Consider the following 20,008-nt stretch of genomic DNA (forward strand, 5'->3'; position numbering starts at 1 on the left):
GTCCCTCCCCACACTCCAGAATTCTTGCCCTGCATGATGCTAAATCAGGAGGAAGAAAAGCAGGAGCCCGTACTGGCTGCCCTTGGGGGACAGGAGGCATAGGCCCAGTTGGACCAGCAGGCTTGGGTACCTGGAGTCAGTTGGATATGACTCAGTCTCCCTGAGGCCAAATTCTCAAACAAGGAAGGCCCCTGGAGGGCCAGAGAAGCAAACCTCTCACCCCAGGTTGAGAGTCACTTCCAGAACAAGCCCAGGGCTCAAGGAAAAAGCCTTAAATATTATTGTGCTATTTTGTCATCTGTGTAAAGACAGTTTTCAAAAACAGGGTCCCTGTAACCTATCAGGTGCTCAGGTGCATCTGAGCTCAATTCAGGGTAAAGCTTGGTGCTCTCTGGGGCCCTGTGAAGCCAGAATCTCCACACTCTACTTGTTACAGAGAAAATAGCACTGTGTGATCAGTTGCACACTGAAAGGTGAACAGGAGCAACACCTATCAGTGTGACCCGCTGCTTCCCTGCGCGCAAAGGACTGCGCATCTCAACCTGAGACCCCAGGGGTCCTGCGGGGCATAAGCTGGATTTGTCTTTCTGCCTGAGGCAATCACCAATTATAAGCGCTGTGAGGCAAGCTGGCCTCCCGCCAGAGGAGGAGGTGAAGGGAGTTACAGAATCTCTCTCTGATCTAACTTATTGGAGAAGTTAAAAGATACTCATCCAGGAGGCAGCACAGTGAGAGGTAAAAAGTCAAGATCCAAAAATCCTTCCTACCTGAGGGGACTTAGACCACAGTTCTTTAACCTCTTGGGCTCAGTCCCCTCATCTGAAAATGGGAATCACAACTGCACCCACGTGGCAGAGTTGTGATGACAACCAAGTGAGCTAATGATATAGGCAAAGCCCCTTCAGCAGTGCCTGATGCAGAGCTGGCCCTCCAGGAGTCACTGTCGCCATCCAACATGGCAGGCAGGGTCCAGGAAGTCAATCAAAACCAAATGATCAGAAGGGAAGGTGAGACACAAAAGCCCCACGACATTGGCAGCGTGACGCCTGATTCAAAGGAAAGTTGTTTTAATTGCTGTTCCCCAGGAAAATCCAAGGCCGAAGGAAAGTGGGTCCTGAGCTGGATCCAAGCCTGCTTGGACCCAACCGGAACCTGCACAGACCCATTCTCACGCAACGCCCCTCTCAGATCAGCCAGTCTGGCCCCGCTAAACCGGGGGCTGGTGCTGTTGGTAACAAGATTGATGATCTGTGATTGAGAAGGAACATGAGCTGCCACTTCCCCGCCAGGATGAGAGAAGAACCAAATCAGACCCTAAACAACACCTGCAGGGCCACACCTTCCATATGCCAGCCTTTTAATTTTCTATCATAACTGCATGTGACATCTGAAAATACACCAGTCTCTACAACACCTACCCATGCTGCTTTTTAAAATCCACCCACCTCTTATGGAACACCAGAGATATTTGGAAACTCAGGCAGGCTTTTCTTCCTATCTCCAGATGAGACATCTACTGTGGATGCGTGACCAGGAAGAGAACGCAGGGCGTGCTGGTGGAAGAAGAGAAGTGCCCAGGATGTCTAACTTGCTCCCTAAGGGATGTCATGAGAAATGACTCTGATTGCTATTTTTGAGACGGCATAACACCTGGGAGGTGGCAAACCACACTGCCGTTGCCCTTTCCTGAGCCCGAGGCCAAGAGCATCCTGCAAATTTGCAGAAGTAACTCCATCCCAGCCTCCAAAAGGATTGGGCCAGTGGGCTGACTTTGCCCTGCTGTGCTATAATCACATGGGTGATTGACTTGCACTATGTATTTCCTTTTTATTTCAACCCATCCCCAAAGCCCAGGGCAACTTAAAACCGGAAGAGCCACCACCTTCGTCAAAAAAAGGACTGTTTTAAAAGCTTAACGGATAACTCCACAGCCATTCATTCAGCTGACTCCCAAAGAAATGGAAGGCATCTGGAAAATGTATTTAAAAATTGATTTAACGTTGAGCCATGTTAAATGTTTTAATTTCCAGGCAATGGAATGCCCACCAAAACATCAATTAGTCCCAGCAATCAGGCAGGAATATTGGCTTCTGTTGAGGGATTCATTTATTTCAGCTCTGCGAAATACCTAAGAAGGAGAAATCCAATGTAGCCTATAGCTCCGAGGAAGAGACATTAAGCCAGAGAAGAAGCCAGATCAAGCCCTGGATAAAATGGTACCACTGCCAGCACCCGCCACTCCTTACACACAAGTTACTGCCCTCTCTTCAGAGAGAGATGCCAGGAACTCGGGCGTCAGGTCCTCATGCCCTTGACAGAAAACACCCTTCCCACCCACAGCTTCTCTGTCTCCAAGCTGGAAAGCAAGAGAGGCTGAAACGGGGCAGAGAACGTCTCTCTGCTGAGGACACAAGCCAGCTGGAGAACTTTTAAAATCATTTTTAACAATTATTCTTCCTTTTGGTGCCTTTGAAATTTCAAGGCCCTGGGGTCTCCCCGCCCCAGGGGAGGCTGTGGATTGGGGTAGGGGGTCTCACAGTCTGAAGTGCCTCTGTTTCCACACACCCTGGGCCGGCTGCTTGGGCACTGAAGGGCGATGCACACACGCTGCTCACCACACGGTCTCGGCCATAAGAACCAGCAAAGGACAGCAGAGCCAAAGACCCCAGGCGCTGGGGGCTCCTAAAAGGAAACAGGGATGCACAGGAGGCCTCAGCAACCCGCGGGGGGAGGAGGGGTGGTAGTGGGCAGATGCATCATGCCCAGTTCCCTTAGTCTCCCTCTGGCCCATTCACGTGATTCCCCTCGGAATGCGGTTTGTTTGCTCTTTTCTCTTACGTGGGAATCATGACCCGAATGCAGGGCCCAGAAGTGAGAATTCAATGTCATTATGTGAATCAGCTGGTACCAGAGCTGCCTTAATCCTAAGAGTCACCTGGGGAGATGGTTAAAAATGCAAATCCCAGGTTCCTCCCCCCCCCCCCCCCCCCCCCGGAGATTGTGATTGAGCAAGTCTGACACGAGGCCCAGGAATCTGTATTTTAAGGATCCCTCCCAGGTGGTCCTGATAATGAAGCGAGTTTAAGAAACAAGAGAGTAAGGGTCTTCCCCTCAGGAAGGGCCTGTGGGATGAATGAAAGGAGTAGGGCATCTAAGGTCCCACAGGGACACCACTTTCCGACACTGTTGGTTCAAGGAAAAACTAGTCCTGCCTCTCTACAGGGGATTTTGCAATATCCGTCAAAATTACAAATGTACATACCCTCTGACCTAGCAATACCACTTTGAAGACTTTATCCTGGAGATACACTTGAACAGATGCAAAGGATAAAAGGTTATTCCCTGCAGCCTTGTTTGTAAGTTGTTTTTTGTTTTTTGTTGTTTTTTTTTTTTTAAAGAAAACACTGAACTATCCGTCTGTAGAGATCTGGTTAAATGCAGTTATGATGCAACTAGAAAACCAACCATTGCCGGGCTCCTATGCACAGATACACAACAAAGGGTACAACTACCCTTTATAAAAGTGCAGAAATAATCTATGGGTATGCACAGGCTGACTATCTCTGGGCAGATACACAAGAAGCTGGTAACATCACTTGCCTCTGGGGACGGGAAGGTGATGATGGGACAGGAGACAGACAGAGGGAGACATTTCACCGTATTCCTTCCTTGTCAGACCTTACCTGTTTTGAACCCTGTGTACTAACTCTTGTGTGTATTATATAAAACACACAAGACACGCTATTTAAAAGTAATTTTTAGGGGCGCCTGGGTGGCGCAGTCGGTTGAGCGTCCGACTTCAGCCAGGTCACGATCTCGCGGTCTGTGAGTTCGAGCCCCGCGTCGGGCTCTGGGCTGATGGCTCGGAGCCTGGAGCCTGTTTCCGATTCTGTGTCTCCCTCTCTCTCTGCCCCTCCCCCGTTCATGCTCTGTCTCTCTCTGTCCCAAAAATAAATTAAAAAAACGTTGAAAAAAAAAATTTAAAAAAAAAGTAATTTTTAAATGTATGCATATTCTATTTCAATGAAAAGTTTTTAAAATAATAGTAGTATATCAAAGGTCATGGCTCCTGTTTGTGAGTGCCGTCTGTGGCCACTTGTGGCTGCAGAAATTGGGAATTCCCCCAGTTCTCCATCCCCCCGCCAAGGGAAGGCTGGGGCAGACGGAGGGAGACATTCAGGTCAGGAAAAGGCAGAGTGGAGGTTTTGAGCACCAAGTTCTCCTCGCTCCCTGGGTATTTGCTGACGCTGCTCCCTCTACCCGGGACACTGTCCATGGGGCTGAGTCTATATTCTCCCCAGCTTGGGCTCCAGTTTAGACATTACCATCTTTGGGAGGTTGCCGTGGGCACTCCCCGATCCCCCCAAGCCCACATCAGCCGCTTCACCCATGTGTTCCCTCAGTGCCTGTGTTCCCCATCACAGCACCTGTCATACTGCCTCATGGTCGCCTGGCTACGTAGGCCCTCCCTCAACCCCAGGCTCAACTGATAGCTCAGTGAGCATGGAGAACACATCTGGCTTGCTCTCTGCTATCTCCCCAGAGTCCAACACCATGCTTTGTCCAGAGATGGTGCTCACTAAAGATAGGAGGGGCCACAAAGAAGTGACAGACTGAGGGGGAGGGAAGAGAAGAGAAAAGAAAGGCAAGGAAAGCCACACATCCCTGACCCCCTTATCCTAGCTGAGCCCTAGTCACCACCACCTCCCTCTGCCTCCTTCCCTCCCTGGTCTTCCTGGATGTGAAATCATCTTGTTCATTTACAAGACAGCCTCACCTGTCTTGCTCACCCCCATATGCCCGGCCCCTGCTGCAGGCTTGATGCATAGTAGGTGCCCAATATATACTGGTTGAATTTATTAATAGTGCTCAGTGAGAAGGAGGTAGGATGCAAAGGAACCGGCGAAATGCATTTACACTCGAGAGATTCTGATTCAACGAGTTCTGGATGGGGTCCCAGAAACTGGCTGTTTTAAAAGTTCCCCCAGGGCACCTGGGGTGGCTCAGTAGGTTAAGAGTCCAACTCCTGCTTTTGGCTCCGGTCTGGGCTGGCAGTGTGGAGCCTGCTTGGGACTGGGATTCTCATTCTCATTCTCTCTCTCTCCCTCTCTCTCTAAATAAATAAACTTAAAAATTTTTTCTTTTAATTTTTTAAGTTCCCCCAGGTGACTTCAAAGTATAGGCAGAGTTGAGGGTCATTTACAGACGCTTGCTACGGACTTTAGATTTTTCTCCGAATGCAGAGTCTCGGAAGACTATGTGAGACCCCACTTTTAATCTTAGGAACGTCCCCGCCCAAGAACAGGGAACAAGGCTAAGGAGGACCAGGGAGAGTGTCCCCCTCACCTAGAGTAGAAGCGGAGGAGACGGTCCGGGTGGGGCTGGCGCTCGGGGGCGTGTCCAGCCAGGAGCGAGTCTTGGCGCCATCTAGCGCCCGCTGGAGGCTCTGCAGCTGCAACACGCTGAGCTGCCTGCGCTGGGCTGGGGTCACCGCCGCTGCGTTCTCGGGACCCAAGGAGGCTATCTGCTCCGCGGACAGCTCCTGCAGCGGAATGGGGGGGGGGGGGGGGGGGAGGGACAGCGCCCTCAGTGGATCCCCTCCGCGGGTTTCCCAAACCTTGGTCACCCGCCCAGGGCCGCGCACAACTTTGCCACACCCGTGTACCCTTTCTACTCCTCTTGAGGATCTTTCCCTAAAATCTCCTCACTCTTTCACTGCTAGAATAAATTTATTTTTAAAATGGAAAATTTTGGGGCGCCTGGGTGGCTCAGTAGGTTGAGCGTCCGACTTCGGCTCAGGTCATGATCTCACAGTCTGTGGGTTCGAGCCCCGCAGAGCCTGACAGCTCAGAGCCTGGAGCCTGTTCCCAATCCTGTGTCTCCCTCTCTCTCTGCCCCTCCCCCAGTCTCACTTTGTCTCACTCTGTCTCTCAAAAATAAATAAATATTTTTTAAAAAATTAAAAATAAATAATAAAATAAAATGGAAAATTTTAAGTGGAAATTTCCAAAAATGGAAGACCAGAGTGACTTGCCATCGGTAACCATTAACAATAGGCCAAAAGAAATGAAACAACCTTCCTGAATTCTAGCTAGAGTTGTTGGCCAACAATTTCTGAACCAAGGTCTCTTAAAATGTAATAAAAAGGAGGCTTTAAGCGTTATAGAGGTGTTAAAGACGTTTTAGCTCCAAACTGAGACTTCTTCCTTGAAGTAATCAGCATTAACAGAGAGTTGAAAAGAGAGTCGTGATTTTCTCACTGTGTGACTTAATGTTGTTTAATTCAGCGCAAGGTACCTCCTTCTCCAGGCTCCAGGTCTCCCACCTGAGAAACACTGATTTAGAGAAGAAAACACAAGCCTAAAGGCTAAAGATCTGAATCTGTGTCCCAGCCAGTATCATATGGCTAGTATCTATGTCTGCCATATGCTTGCTGTGTGACCTTAGGCAAGTTTCACACCCTCTCTGGGCTCTAGACTAGATGTGGAATGGCACAGAGAACTCATCTCCTGTGTGGATTCTGATGACTGCCTGCACACCATGTGGGTGGGTCCTGTGAGGGCTCAGTGGAGGAAAGTGACGTCTGCCATGGGCACTGGAAGTGGGAAATTCTGCCAAGGACACTAGGGTCTTTGAGGACCCTGACGAAGATGTTTTCTGAAGTCGCTTCTAGCTCAGAGGACTTGGTGGCTAGTTTCAGTGGGTCTGGAATGAGATGGGATGGCAGGATTCTGAATTTGTAGAGGGGCTTTTAAAGTTATGTTGCTTATTTTCTAAGGACCCCAAAGATTCTGGGAAAGGGGTTATGCCCCCTCACCCGCCCCTCTTCTTTCCTTCACCCTCTTCTTATTCCCTAAGGAGATGCTTCCCTGGAATCGCGTTGTTCCCCTGCTTGGAACCCTTCCCTGCCCCCCGCTTTCAGGACACAGTTCCGGCTCCTGAATGGGGCAATGGGGACTTCACACTCTGGGCCAAGCCCACCTCCGCAGCTGCCTCCCCCCAGGACTCTTCACTGCAGGAGAATGAGCGTCCGTATTTGTAGCCCTCAGGAGAGGCAGCACCTTTGCCCTGCCCTTCCGTGTGCCACACCCTTCCTCCCTCCGACCTAGCTGACCTGCCGCACAAGGTCAGCATCACCTCCTCCCTCAGACACACAGACACACCCAACACAGGTACTCTTCTGGCTTACACCTTACATCTACCATTAATGGAGTCTGTACTATAAAAATTATCTATCTTTCCGATGGGGCTGGCTTGCAGCCCAGAGGCCAGGCTGAATCTCTAGGCCTACCGGACTCTGTTTAAAAAAAATAAATTTAAAAGTGGTTGCCAACATTTAATTATCAGAAGGTTTCACATGAAAATGGAGACTTCTGGAATCTGTAAAATAAAATTTTAAAAAAGGGAGATCCGGTAATAGTGATCCCAGATTGTCACACTGCGTTGAGGTGCCAGAGACGAGACGCAGCTTCCCCGTTTTAGAGAGGGCTAAGTTTACACAGTTCACCTGGGACTCTACCCAGGCCACTGCACTCTTTCATGTTACCTTCTGAGGCCCAGCATGCACTGGGTTACACCCCAGGGGCATCTATCCCGGTGCCCACCACAGGGGGTGGTCAGTAGGGATTTCTGAAATAAATACCCAAACAAGGAAGCAACCACAAAGTGCACCCCAAACAAGACCAGGAGAAAGTGCTCAGCAGTGTGCAGCATCCAGAACCAAGCTGCCTATCCCATGCAGAGCCCCCCAGAGGGGAAGCTCTGTAGCCTCAAGGACTACGATTTATCTCCCAGAAACAGCTGGGGAACTGTCTGTGCTGGCATCTGTCCTGTCTTCTGAAGTCATTCGAGGTCTGCCGTCTGTCTTGAAATGAACCAGTGATGTGGCGTCGTGGGAGTCTGTCCGGCCTCGTTTGTGTGTCTTACACGGTTGTGGTGGACAGAATGTATTTCCAAGTTACCCAGCAAGCAAGAGTACCAGGGCCACTCCTCATCAGAGCACACCGTCCCCACCAAACACTAGTCTTGTACGGGGACACGAAGCAAGGACCCCTCACTGACTACCCCAATACAGTTGACCCAATGCCACCCTGTCAATTTTTTTCCATTGCATCGTCACCTGTCCTTCGAGGTTTTCTTTTTTTTTTCCCTTAATAATTTATTGTCACGTTAGCTAACATACTCCTTTGATGTTTTCTTACCACTTTTCCTTAAACCAACTAAAATATTTTTACTTAAATTCATTTAAAAGGGAAATGTTATGTGGGAATGCAAGCTGGTGCAGCCACTCTGGAAAACAGTATGGAGTTTCCTCAAAAAACTAAAAATAGAACTACCCTATGACCCAGCAATTGCACTACTAGGCATTTATCCAAGGGATACAGGTGTGCTGTTTCCAAGGGACACATGCACCCCCATGTTTATAGCAGCACTATCAACAACAGCCAAAGTATGGAGAGAGCCCAAATGTCCATCCATGGATGAATGGATAAAGAAGATGTGGTATATATATATATATACAACAGAGTATTACTCAGCAATCAAAAAGAATGAAATCTTGCCATTTGCAACTACGTGGATGGAACTGGAGGGTATTATGCTAAGTGAAATTAGTCAGAGAAAGACAAAAATCCTATGACTTCACTTATATGAGGACTTTAAGAGACAAAACAGATGAATATACGGGAGGGGAAACAAAAATACTATAAAAACAGGGAGGGGGACAAAACAGAAGAGACTCGTAAATATGGAGAATAAACTGAGGGTTACAGGAGGGGTTGTGGGAGGGGGGATGGGCTAAGTGGGTAAGGGGCACTAAGGAATCTACTCCTGAAATCATTGTTGCACTCTATGCTAACTAATTTGGAGGTAAATTTTAAAAAAGAAAAAAGAAAATTAAAAAAAAAAAGAAAAAAAGGGAAATGTTATGGGGCACCTTGGGAACTCAGCTGGTTAAGCATCAGATTCTTGATTGTGGTTCAGGTCATGATCTCACAGTTTGTAAGTTCAAGCCCCGTACTGGGCTCTGTGCTGACAATGCAGAGCCTGCTTGGGATTCTCTGTTTCCCTCTCTCTCTGCCCCTCCCCAGCTTGCGACCTCTCTCTCTCTAAAAAATAAGTAGGGGCGCCTGGGTGGCTCAGTCGGTTGGGCATCCGACTTCGGCTCAGGTCACGATCTCACGGTCCGTGAGTTCGAGCCCCGCGTCGGGCTCTGGGCTGATGGCTCAGAGCCTGGAGCCTGCTTCGGATTCTGTGTCTCCCTCTCTCTCTGCCCCTCCCCCGTTCATGCTCTGTCTTTCTCTGTCTCAAAAATAAATAAAACGTTAAAAAAATTTAAAAAAAAAAATAAGTAAATAACCATTTTAAAAAATAAATAAATAATTTAAAAAATAAAAATAATTAGGAAATGTTATATAGGTCTACAATCCCTCATTGGCAATTCTGAAATCCAGAAACGTCTCAAAGCTGAAAGTGTTTTCCAAAGTTTAAGACAAACTTCTTTGCCTGCAAAACCTGAATTGACTGAAGGTCACTTAGAGTCTCTACTTATTCCAATTAATGTGACGTCATTGATTACTTCACAGAAATATTAATGCGTAAGGTGCTTCCCCAGACACTGCTGGGGGTGTTAAGTTACATACTGTAGATTCACAGAGTGATCTTTTTATAATCTGGAAAATTCTGAACTCTGAAATATATCTGTCCCCAAGGGTTCTGGATAAAGAAATATGAACCTGTCCTACCATCATAAATAGAAAATCAATACCACCTGCTATGAAGGGAAGACAACCATAAAAATAAGTACAATTAAAACATAAATTAAAGTTTTAAGAAAAAAAATTTTTTAACCCAGAATGTGACCCATTCATTGTTGGCATACAGCTCCCCCCTGGCCCTTTCCGAGAAGGCTGGTTGCAAGCCTCTAGAATCCGAGGCCTGCCATCTGTTCCCCTATGTGATTTGAAATGGGGTCAAGCTCCTATTCTCCTTGAAGAACTGGGTACCTACTTTGAATATCTCATCAGGAAGGCATTTGATTGCTGATGGCTGGAAATACGGCATCAAATCCTTGTCCAGCATTTGGAGCTCTTCCTTAGTTAATCCAGCTGGGGAGGAAAAGGAATCACGAGGGTTTAGATCCAGCCATCAGAACTCTACTTGTTTTATTAATGGTGCTGCCTAATGTACAGATCTGTCTGTTCTAAGCAAGCCGCATTCCTTACCAAAGGCCCTGAAAATCACACTGGAGAATCAAGTTCCTTAATCAACTCAAAAAAAAAAAAAAAAAAAAAAAAAAAAAAGTGGGTCATAGCAGCCCTGATTGGTCTCCTACAAGGAAATGTATGCCCAGAAGGAACTCTACGCAATTGCAGATTGTGTATGAAACTAGTTAGGAGCCAATTAAATCACATCCTAAACCGCTTTAGTGAGCACAGGAATCACCAAGGGGAGATTTGTAGACCTCACCCTCTGTACCTTCAAGTCATGAATCTAGGTTCCACTGTAACCTTAGAGATGTTCACTACACACAGCCAAGGATTCTATTATTATTATTATTATTATTATTATTATTATTATTATTTGCTTTTGTCCCCAGGACAAAGGTTGGAAAGGGAGAAGGCATGCTTAGGGTACCTCTTACCTGCAATGGTCCCAAGCTCCTGCAAGACAGGGCCGGACCACTTGGCGGGATCCCCAAATACAACTTCTGCCTTCCTCTTAAACTCGGCCAAGACATGGGTGCTGCAGAGCAGGGTTCCGATTCTGGCCACCACCACCCTAATTAAGAGGGAAGAATATAGTGTGAGCCTGGGAGACTCTTCAGACACAACTGGTGTGCAGAAAGTAGGCAGGCTCGGGGCCTGAGCAGCTCAGTTAATAAGCATCTGACTCTTGGTTTCGGCTCAGGTCATGATCTCATGGTTCGTGAGATCAAGCCCTGCGTCAGGCTCTGAGCTGACAGCATGGGGCCTGCTTGGGATTCTCTCTCCCTCTCTCTCTCTGCCCTTCCCATGCTTGCTCTCTCTCAAATAAATAACAACATTAAAAAAAAAAAAAAGAAGAAGGTAGGTAGGCTCAGCATCCAGAAAGGATCCAGCTGACTCCACTCCTTATCTTAGCCCAGAAAGGTGGCAAAGCATCAGGAAGCGGAGAACATGTTGCTGGATGAATGAGCTGGTCAATCATTTGCCATTGTGCACACAACTGGTTTGGTTACCTGAATTCTGAGATTTTTATAAGTGAAACTTCAGTGATGTTCATAGCACACAAGGTTGTACCAAGTCCTACTAAGTGGAAACTCTTCAGATCCTGGATACGATAGCCTGAATCCTCCAGGAATCCTTGCAGAATGGATTTAGCCTATAAAAAATAAGGAAGAATAAAGATGAACCATCCAGAGACTAGGAGGGAATAACAGAGCTAGATCAGTAGCCTCTGGACCAATCCCCCACCCGTACTCCTCTGGACACACTCCCATTCCGAAGCATCCTAGCCACCGCCTCCGTGTTCGTGTCCCTAAGGTGCTGCTTCCATTGAGTGTGTCCCCTGATCCAGGGAGGTGTCTTCTGACAGTGAAACTCTTGTATCCTTCACCAACATGAAAGGAACTGTGTCCTGTGCCTGTGTCTGTGTCTGCTGGCTTATTTTCCTCAGTCACTCATGACCTTCAGATAATTTGCTCACATAAGTTCTCCTGCGTCAGAATCCAAACTTTTCCAGCATCTGTTTCCAGCACTGTCTCACAAACCTTGTAATATTCTGCTCCTTTGCCTTTGCTCAAATCATTCCCTCCATCTGAAATGTACTTCCTGCATCCCCAACTGTTATAATCCAACCAGCGTTTTATTTGGGCGGGACGGTGGGGGGACGGAGGGGCAGTGGTTCAAGTCAAATGTCACTTTCTTCATGAAGTCTTCCCTGACTATCTTGGCCACAGTGAACTTTTCTTTCTCTAAAGTCCTACAGAAGTAGGTTTGTCCTTCTCTCTTCAATTCCAGAGAGTAGTATATCAAATGCTTTGGTGTAGAAAATCACAGAGGAATCTCTTCAGTGAGCTTTGATTCAAGGGGGTTGGTGTGGATGTGCAGGGTTCCCTGAAATTCTTCCACAGTAGCCATTCATTGCGCACGACTTTCCCTGGAGAGCCACCCCTCCCACACTCTTACTTCATGTGGTTCAGCTGGAGTAACTGCCTGCTGAGTTCCAGAAGTGATGCTATGGCCCAGTCCCGACTAGTCAAGTTTTCCCTCAGCTTGGCTGCCATGATTTGTTCTAGACTGGGCATGTGATCCAGTCAAAACCAACCAGGACGTTAGCTGGAATAATTAGGGATGTCCTAATTGAAATAGAGGAATAAGACAGTCTTTCTCTGGACTGACCTTGGAAGGATAAACACCTGAACCTGCTAGAATTCACTGCATGGAAAGAACCTGCCTCTGACTGAAGCCAACGCAAAGGAAAGTAGGGTCAAAAGATGGTGAGAGACAGATTCTTTACAATAGTGTTGAAGACTCAGAATCCAGCCAAAACTGAACTCTTTACTTGAACTTTTCAGTTAAGGGAGCCAATAAATTCCTTTGCTTGGTCAAGCCACTTTGGGTTGTTTTTTCTGCCACTTGGAACTAAATGAACCCTGATTCATTTGATCTACTTATGTCAGACCTGAGGAAGGATTCAAGTCAAGCCTTTGGAGATTCTCTGTATAATAAAGTCTGGATCCCTCAGTGCTTATACAGGCAGGTGCAAAAGATTACAAGAGGACAAGAGCTCACAAGGCAAAGAAAGGGAGGAGACATCCAAGGACAAACATCTGAATGGGAGTGAAGGTCACACGGATATAGTGAGTCTTCCCATCTCCTTTACTTTTACTTCTTTTTAAAGTAGACTTCACACCCAGCCTGGAGCCCAATGTAGAGCTTGAACTCACGACCCTGAGATCAAGACCTGAGCTGAGATCATGAGTTGGACACTTAACCAACTGAGCTATCCAGACACCCCCGCCATCCCTTTTTAATTCATCCCTATCACACAATAAGAATAGTTAGTTCATCCTTATCACACAATAAGAATCATTACAGTGTTAAGAGAAAGTGTTGACAAAGACTGTGAAATGTTGCACTGGGTTTCTACTTTTCATGTCTGCTGCCTCCCCATTCCTCAGGTCTGTTTATTTACTTTATTTATTCTGAGAGAGACAGAGAAAATGCGAGCTGAGAAGGGGCAGAGAGAGAGGGAGAGAGAGAATCCCAAGCAGGCTCTGTGTTCAGCACAGGGCTGAAACCCACAAACCCCAAGATCATGACGTGAGCTGAAATCAAGAGTTGGACGCTTAACCCATTGAACCACCCAGGCACCCCTACTCAGGTCTGCTTACATGCTACCTCTTCCCCTGATTCACCTATCTTAAATAGCCTCCTTCCTTGACTATTTCTATGAGCACCTTGCCCATTTTCTGTTATCAATTATCGTCATTTTATTATTTTAATGTTTATTTTATTTTTGAGAGAGAGAGAGAGAGAGAGAGAGAGAGAGAGAGAGAGAGTACACAAGCAGGGAAGGGGCAGAAAGAAAGGGAGACACAGAATCCGAAGCAGGCTCCAGGCTCTGAGCTATCAGTGCTGAGCCCGACATGGGGCTCAAACCCACGAACCAGGAGATTAGGACCAAAGTCAGACGCTTAACTAACTGAGCCACCCAGGTGCCCCATCAATTATCACAATTTCAAAACATTTGTCACTGTGCTCACTTTTTTGTCTGTGCCACCGTAGAATCCCAAGACGCACAGAATATCCAGCTAGCTATTGAATCCCTACTGCTTGGTACAACGCCTGGCACACAGTTTGGTTCAGTAAGTACTTTTTAAATGAATGAATGAATATCTGAGTGAGTGATCTACAGAAGTTGTAGGCAATAGGTACCCCCTTTGAAATGGCATTGGATTGGGGTGCTTGGTGGCTCAGTCGGTTAAGCGTCCAACTTCAGCTCCGGTCATGATCTCACGGTCTGTGAGTTTGAGCCCCACGTCGGGCTCTATGCTGAGAGCTCAGAGCCTGGAGCCGGCTTCGGATTCTGTGTCTCCTTCTCTCTCTGCCCCCTCCCCTGCTTGCACTCTGTCTCTCTCTCTCTCAAATACAAATAAAAAAAAAAAAAGCATTTAAAAATGTCAAAAAAACACAAAAGAAATGGCATCGGATTGCTGCCTTCACACGGACTGGCTTCAGGAAGATTTCCCATGTTCCTGCAAATCAGACTGATCAGGTTCTCCACGAAACTTCCCTCAGTGATTACAAAGCTCACAGTCTGACTCCAGAGCCTGTACTCGTAGCCTGTGAAGATGTCTGGGTATGATGAGAACATAGAGATTCAAGGTAGCTTTTGAACGTTTCCTATCAAGGCTTCCCAAATCAGGTTTCACTAGATGACTCGTAACGATGTATGCTCCTCAACTATCAGGCGTGCCCATTTTAAAATGAAAGCGCAAAAATACAATTCAAATAAAATTACTTTGAGGACGCGGTATTAAATTGTCCTCACCACTGGAACCCGGAAAACGCAAGCTCAGCTTGCGAGGTGATAAGCCAAAATATATTTACTTGAATGACTGGACCAGTGTATCTGTAATGATTCCCAGACAATTAATACTAACACTTTGAGGCAATATTAACCCTCTGAAAAATGAATAGCTCTAAGATTTCAATCTCCCTGTTCATCCCTCTGGCTTCTCTAATAGTTTCCTCCCCCCCTTATATTGGTTTTTAAACTGAACTCCGTTAATGTAGTTCCGCCAGGTCTGTCTATTAATCTAGAAGCATGCATTTAAGGGTTTGATTGGGAGCGAAAGTTGAGGGACTGACTGCAAATGATCTATGCAAATGTTAGGTTTTCATATCCTCTTCAAACATATTGATAAATCTCACTGGCATCCATGGGAATTAAAACTGGTGCAAAGGGAAAGAGATACTCTAGTTTCTAAGTTGGATATATATTTGTTTTCTCCAGGACTGTAAATAGAAGGATTTTAGTATCTGAAGGCTGAGGTGGCACTTCCCAAACCAGTCAAAACCAGTCATTATGGAATGTCAGGATAGAAGGAACCTCCAATTGCTTGGTTTAGACCATCTTGGAAATGAGGCAACTTATTTTTTTCTTTTCTTTTTTTGAGGCAACTTTTAAACTTCCAGAGAGAGGAAGTGTGGTGATGATGATGATGATGATGATGATGGCCATGACAATGAAAACAATTACTTTCTGGGCCGCCTGGGTGGCTTAGTCGGTTAAGTGTCCGACTCTTGATTTTGGCTCAAGTCATGATCTCACAGTTCCGGGGTTCGAGCCTCATGACCGTGCAGAGCCTGCTTGGCATTCTCTCTCCCCCTCTCTCTGCCCCTCCCTTGTTCACGTTCACTCTCTCTCAAAACAAATACATAAACGTTAAAAAAAAAAAAAGTACTTTTTACTGAACACTATGTGCCAGGCATTGTTCAAAATGTTTCCCATGTATTGACTGGTGTGACCCTCCCAGCCACGGCCTCCACGCTGCCCAGCTCCGGAGTGCGGAGTACAACTCACGCTCATGTATTGACTGGTGTGACCCTCCCAGCCACGGCCTCCACGCTGCCCAGCTCCGGAGTGCGGAGTACAACTCACGCTGGGTTCTGTTGGAATGGTGCCACTCAGAGTATTGGACGTGGCAATCCTGATTCCAAAAAGCTCACACAACTGGGGGACATGCAGTGGTTTTGCCTGCCCAGCACCCGTCCCCCTCCGTGTTTGAGAACACCATGCTTTTCCTTTGGTGAACCCCCCTGTATTTGTTTCCTCTTGCTGCTGTAACAAACTGCCACAGAGTCAGTGGTTTCACACAACACAAATGTATTCTCTTACATTTCTGGAGGCCCTAAGTCCTAAAATGGGTCGGCAGGGGTGTGTTCCTCCTGGAAACTCGAGAGAATGTTATTTCCTTGCCTCTTCTAGCTTCCACAGGGTGCCTGTAGCTGCACCCTCCCTCTTCAGAACCAGCAGCCTGGGGCCTTCGAATCTTTCTCTGTGTCCTTGTGTATCTGTGGCCTCCTGCCTCCTTCTCATAAGGACCCTTGTGATTACATCGGGCTCATCGGGAGAATCTTCCCACCTCAAAATCCTTAAATTAATCATCTCTGAAAAATCTCTTTTGCCATATAAGGGAACATCTTCCAAGGTTCCAGGGATTGGGGCATAGATGTCTTTGGGGGCCTTTAGGCAGCCCCCACATTCCCATTCCCCACTGTCAGTTCACAGGGTCATGTTGAGATGGGACTCCGCTCCCTGACACATGCCTGGCCACCCAACTTGCTCTACTCCTGACTACAGTGATGGTTTGCAGTGGGCAATCACAGCCCATGCTGCAATTTTTTCAAAAATTAGTGCGAAAAGGGGCGCCTGGGCGGCTCAGTCGGTTAGGTGTCCAACTTTGGCTCAGGTCATGATGTCTCAGTCCATGGGTTTGAGCCCCATGTAGGGCTCTGTGCTGACAACTCAGAGCTGGAACCTGCTTCAGATTCTGTGTCTCCCTCTCTCTCTGCCCCTCCCCCACTCGTGCTCTGTCTCTCTCTCTCTCTCTCTCTCAAAAATAAACATTAAAAAAATGTAAAAAAAAAATTAATGCAAAAGAGGCACTCTTTTTATGGGGTTACTAAGTAGATAATATATAAACCTGGTGTTGAAAATGACCACTGAGGGAGGCCTGCCTGAGAATGAAGATACCACGAAGCAGCTAAGACTCCCCTTTCTAGCAATCCAGTGGGTTAACTTCCCTCCCAGTTGAAGTAATTAAATTCTGGGGAGTTCTTCTTTAAACCATGAAGGATTAAGTGACACAGGAATCACCCTCCCACCGTAAACAATGAGAACACTGAACAAAATACAGAAACAATTGTATTCAGACACTGAACAATGGAGAACATAGGACTATAATCCTGAAAGAGGGAAAATAAATAAGAAGAGTCCGAAAATCACCCTTGCTTATGGCCCAGAAGCAGCTTGCAGTCCAGGGAGCAGGGAAGGGACCCCAAAACCCCAGTGGTCCATCTGAGTTGGAAATACAGAGATCCAAGGTCAGGGAGGCCAGGGCACCAGTAATTTGTGGGGGAAAGTACTGGAAAATAAGAAAGTTCAGAGAGAGAGACAGAATACCAGAAGAGAAACTTCACAGAAGAGAGAGAGGTCTTCTCCGGTCTGGCTCAGTACTGACCTATCTACACAGGCCAGAAGTGAAATCCACATAAATACCAGGAAGAGGCATCAGAAAGCAGCAGGCTGAACAATTCTCAGAGCTTGTATGGAGTTAGAAAGAGAACACACATTCCCACCAGCCAGAGCAGAAAGGTCTTGAAATATATACAGCATTAGACAGAGTCCCCAGAAGAATCATGTCTGAGTAATGGGGACAAATTAACTATAGAATTAAGGTCACTCTGGACTCACCCTAATTACACTCAAAAAGAAGCCTCAGAAGGACCAAACTGATTTGAAAGTAATTTAAATGTATGTCAGAACAAAGCCAAATACTCTTCAAAGGAGTATAACTAAATCAAGCACTCAAAAAGATAAGATTCACAATGCCCATCAGTCAGTCAAAATTACTAGCCATGACCCATACATGACCCATAACTAGGAGAAAAATTAGCCCATAGAAACAAACTCAGAAATGACTGATGATGGAAATTTAGCAGCAAAGATTTAAAAATTTTTTTTATTTAAAAAAAAATTTTTTTTTAACATTTATTTATTTTTGACAGAGACAGAGTGTGAGCAGGGGAGGGGCAGAGAGAGAGGGAGACACCGAATCCGAAGCAGGCTCCAGTCTCTGAGCTGTCAGCACAGAGCCCAACATGGGGCTCGAACTCACAGACCATGAGGTCATGACCCGAGCCAAAGTCAGATGCCCAACTAACTGACCCACACTGGCGCCCCTAATTTTTTTTAATGTTTATTTATTTTCCAGAGAGAGGGAGAGAGAGAGAGAACAAGGGAGACGCAGAGAAAGAGGGAGACACAGAATCCGAAGCAGGCTTTAGGCTCTGAGCTGTCAGCACAGAGCCCAACATGGGGCTCAAACCCATAAACCGTGAGATCATACCTGAGCTGAAGTCAGACGCTTAACTGACCCAGCCACCTAGGCACCCCGGCAGCAAAGATTTTAAAACAGTTATTATAAATACTGTATGTTCAAGATATAAAGGAAAATATACAGAAAATTAAGACCCAAATGGGATATTTAAAAGATCCAGCAACATCTACCTACCTGTCCTGGGGTCCATTCTGTCTGCTGGCTGAGCGAAGCCACAGTGTCAATGGAGCTGAGATCCAGCTGCTCCAGCTCACTCTCATCAAGAGCCAGAGCAATGCGCCCCAGGGAGACAATATGGTACTCTTTCCAGTAAGAAGGCATGTCCCAAAACTTCAAGCCAAAAAAAAAAAAAATCCAGATTAGACTGACCATTACCAATAGTATTTTAAACAGACACAGGGTAAATCTCTTTAATACATAAAATTCTCTTAAAGATCAACAGGAAATGTATGACTACACTTGTTTTTACTTAAATATACATATGCAAAAGACATGAACAGAACAACTTTGTATCAAAGGAATGGACTGATTTCTTGGCCCTCGTCTTGAATTGGCCACATCTAGGGTCCCTGGCCAGTGGACTAAGGCTTTGTCTAAGATGACAAAGACAGCTCAGGGGAAGTGGGGGAGGGTGCTCTTATCTTCCCTGTTGTAATTTGAGGGTTTGATGTTTTCTGGGTAAAGAGGCCATTTATCTTGTAAACACAAACATTTTTGCTTTCCCTAGTTTTCTGTTAATGGTGAAAGAACAGAAGCAAAGTTTTACTGATTTTCGAAAAAAAAAAAGACATGAATACGAAATTCACAAAAGAAGAAACATGGAAAAAAGTTCAGTCTTAGTCATAACTTTTTAAATTGTACATTAACAACAATCAAAGAATACCATGTTAGCTGATCATATTGACAAGGAATAAACAGAATGATCATTTATGGTGTTGAAGAGATATGGGATAAAGGATACCCTCATTTGTGGATGTTGAGAATATAATTGGTACGTACTTTTTGGAGAGGAATTTGGTCATATGTATCAATAGCTTTTCAAACATTTACACTCTTTGACCCCAAAATTCCACCTTAGGAATTTATCCTAAGTAAATAATGAGACAAGTATCCAAAGAAATATGTACAAATACGTACTTTGAGGCATTAAAAAAATATAAGCAACCTAAAAGTCTACCAATTTGCTAAATAAATAAGGACCAGGAAAAAAAAGGACCAGCCATAAAATGAAATATTATATAGCTATTTAAAATGCTGATATAAATTTATATTTCTGATAAAGAAAAATATGCGTTTATACTGTTGGGTGTGGACAGCAAGTTATTGAATAGTGGGTGAGCATGATACTATTTTTTGAAACATATATGTGTAAGTATACATGAAATACACGCATGAAATATATAAATATATTTTATACACATATACAGAAGTCTGGGGAGCTTCAGGTGAATATACCAAAATGTTAACAGTACTTATCTCTAGGTAGAAGATTATGACCGATTTTCTTTTTTATTATTTTCCCACCTTTCTACAATAAACTTGGGTCATCTATATAAAAAAGAGTTATAAATATAATTTTAAGAAATTTAATGCCTTAACCCCACAAGGGTAACTAGCTATTCCACAACTATCCTAATGGCTGAAATGAGCCACTCAAAGGGACCCTTTTATAAAGATGAAAAATGACTTCTAGTCTTCTTTTCACTTTTTTCTGCTATGTTTTCCGACAAAATCGCAACAGCCTCTGAGAAAACCTGCTGTAAGCAGCAACTGAGGTCCTCCATGTGGAGAAAGAAAAGGCACAGTTCCTGGAAACCGTCTCAGTCAGAGGCACCAGAACATCCACAGAACTTTTTACTGAACATCCATTAGATGCCAAGACACACGTCTGTTCTCTGC

At 45.6% G+C, this 20,008-nt stretch overlaps 1 protein-coding gene across 2 annotated transcripts in view; it reads right to left on the bottom strand.

Annotated features, from left to right (window-relative positions):
* Positions 1-1,151: 1,151 nt before the first annotated feature.
* Positions 1,152-20,008, bottom strand: part of OTOA (otoancorin) — a 75,381-nt gene continuing 56,524 nt past the window's right edge. The window contains exons 24-30 of one of the 2 annotated variants that reach the window (XM_060648766.3): positions 18,284-18,439; positions 11,219-11,361; positions 10,643-10,779; positions 10,009-10,106; positions 5,347-5,542; positions 2,566-2,682; positions 1,152-2,128 (exon numbers count right to left, since the gene is read on the bottom strand). In XM_060648766.3, the coding sequence (XP_060504749.2) occupies positions 2,612-2,682; positions 5,347-5,542; positions 10,009-10,106; positions 10,643-10,779; positions 11,219-11,361; positions 18,284-18,439 (801 nt within the window). In that variant the 3' untranslated portion in view covers positions 1,152-2,128; positions 2,566-2,611. Of the gene's footprint in view, positions 2,683-5,346; positions 5,543-10,008; positions 10,107-10,642; positions 10,780-11,218; positions 11,362-18,283; positions 18,440-20,008 lie in introns of both variants that reach the window. The other variant, XM_078439737.2, reaches the window with a different exon arrangement.

This window comes from Panthera onca, chromosome E3, assembly GCF_046562875.1.
Source record: "Panthera onca isolate mPanOnc1 chromosome E3, mPanOnc1 haplotype 2, whole genome shotgun sequence".
Classification (NCBI taxonomy): domain Eukaryota; kingdom Metazoa; phylum Chordata; class Mammalia; order Carnivora; family Felidae; genus Panthera; species Panthera onca.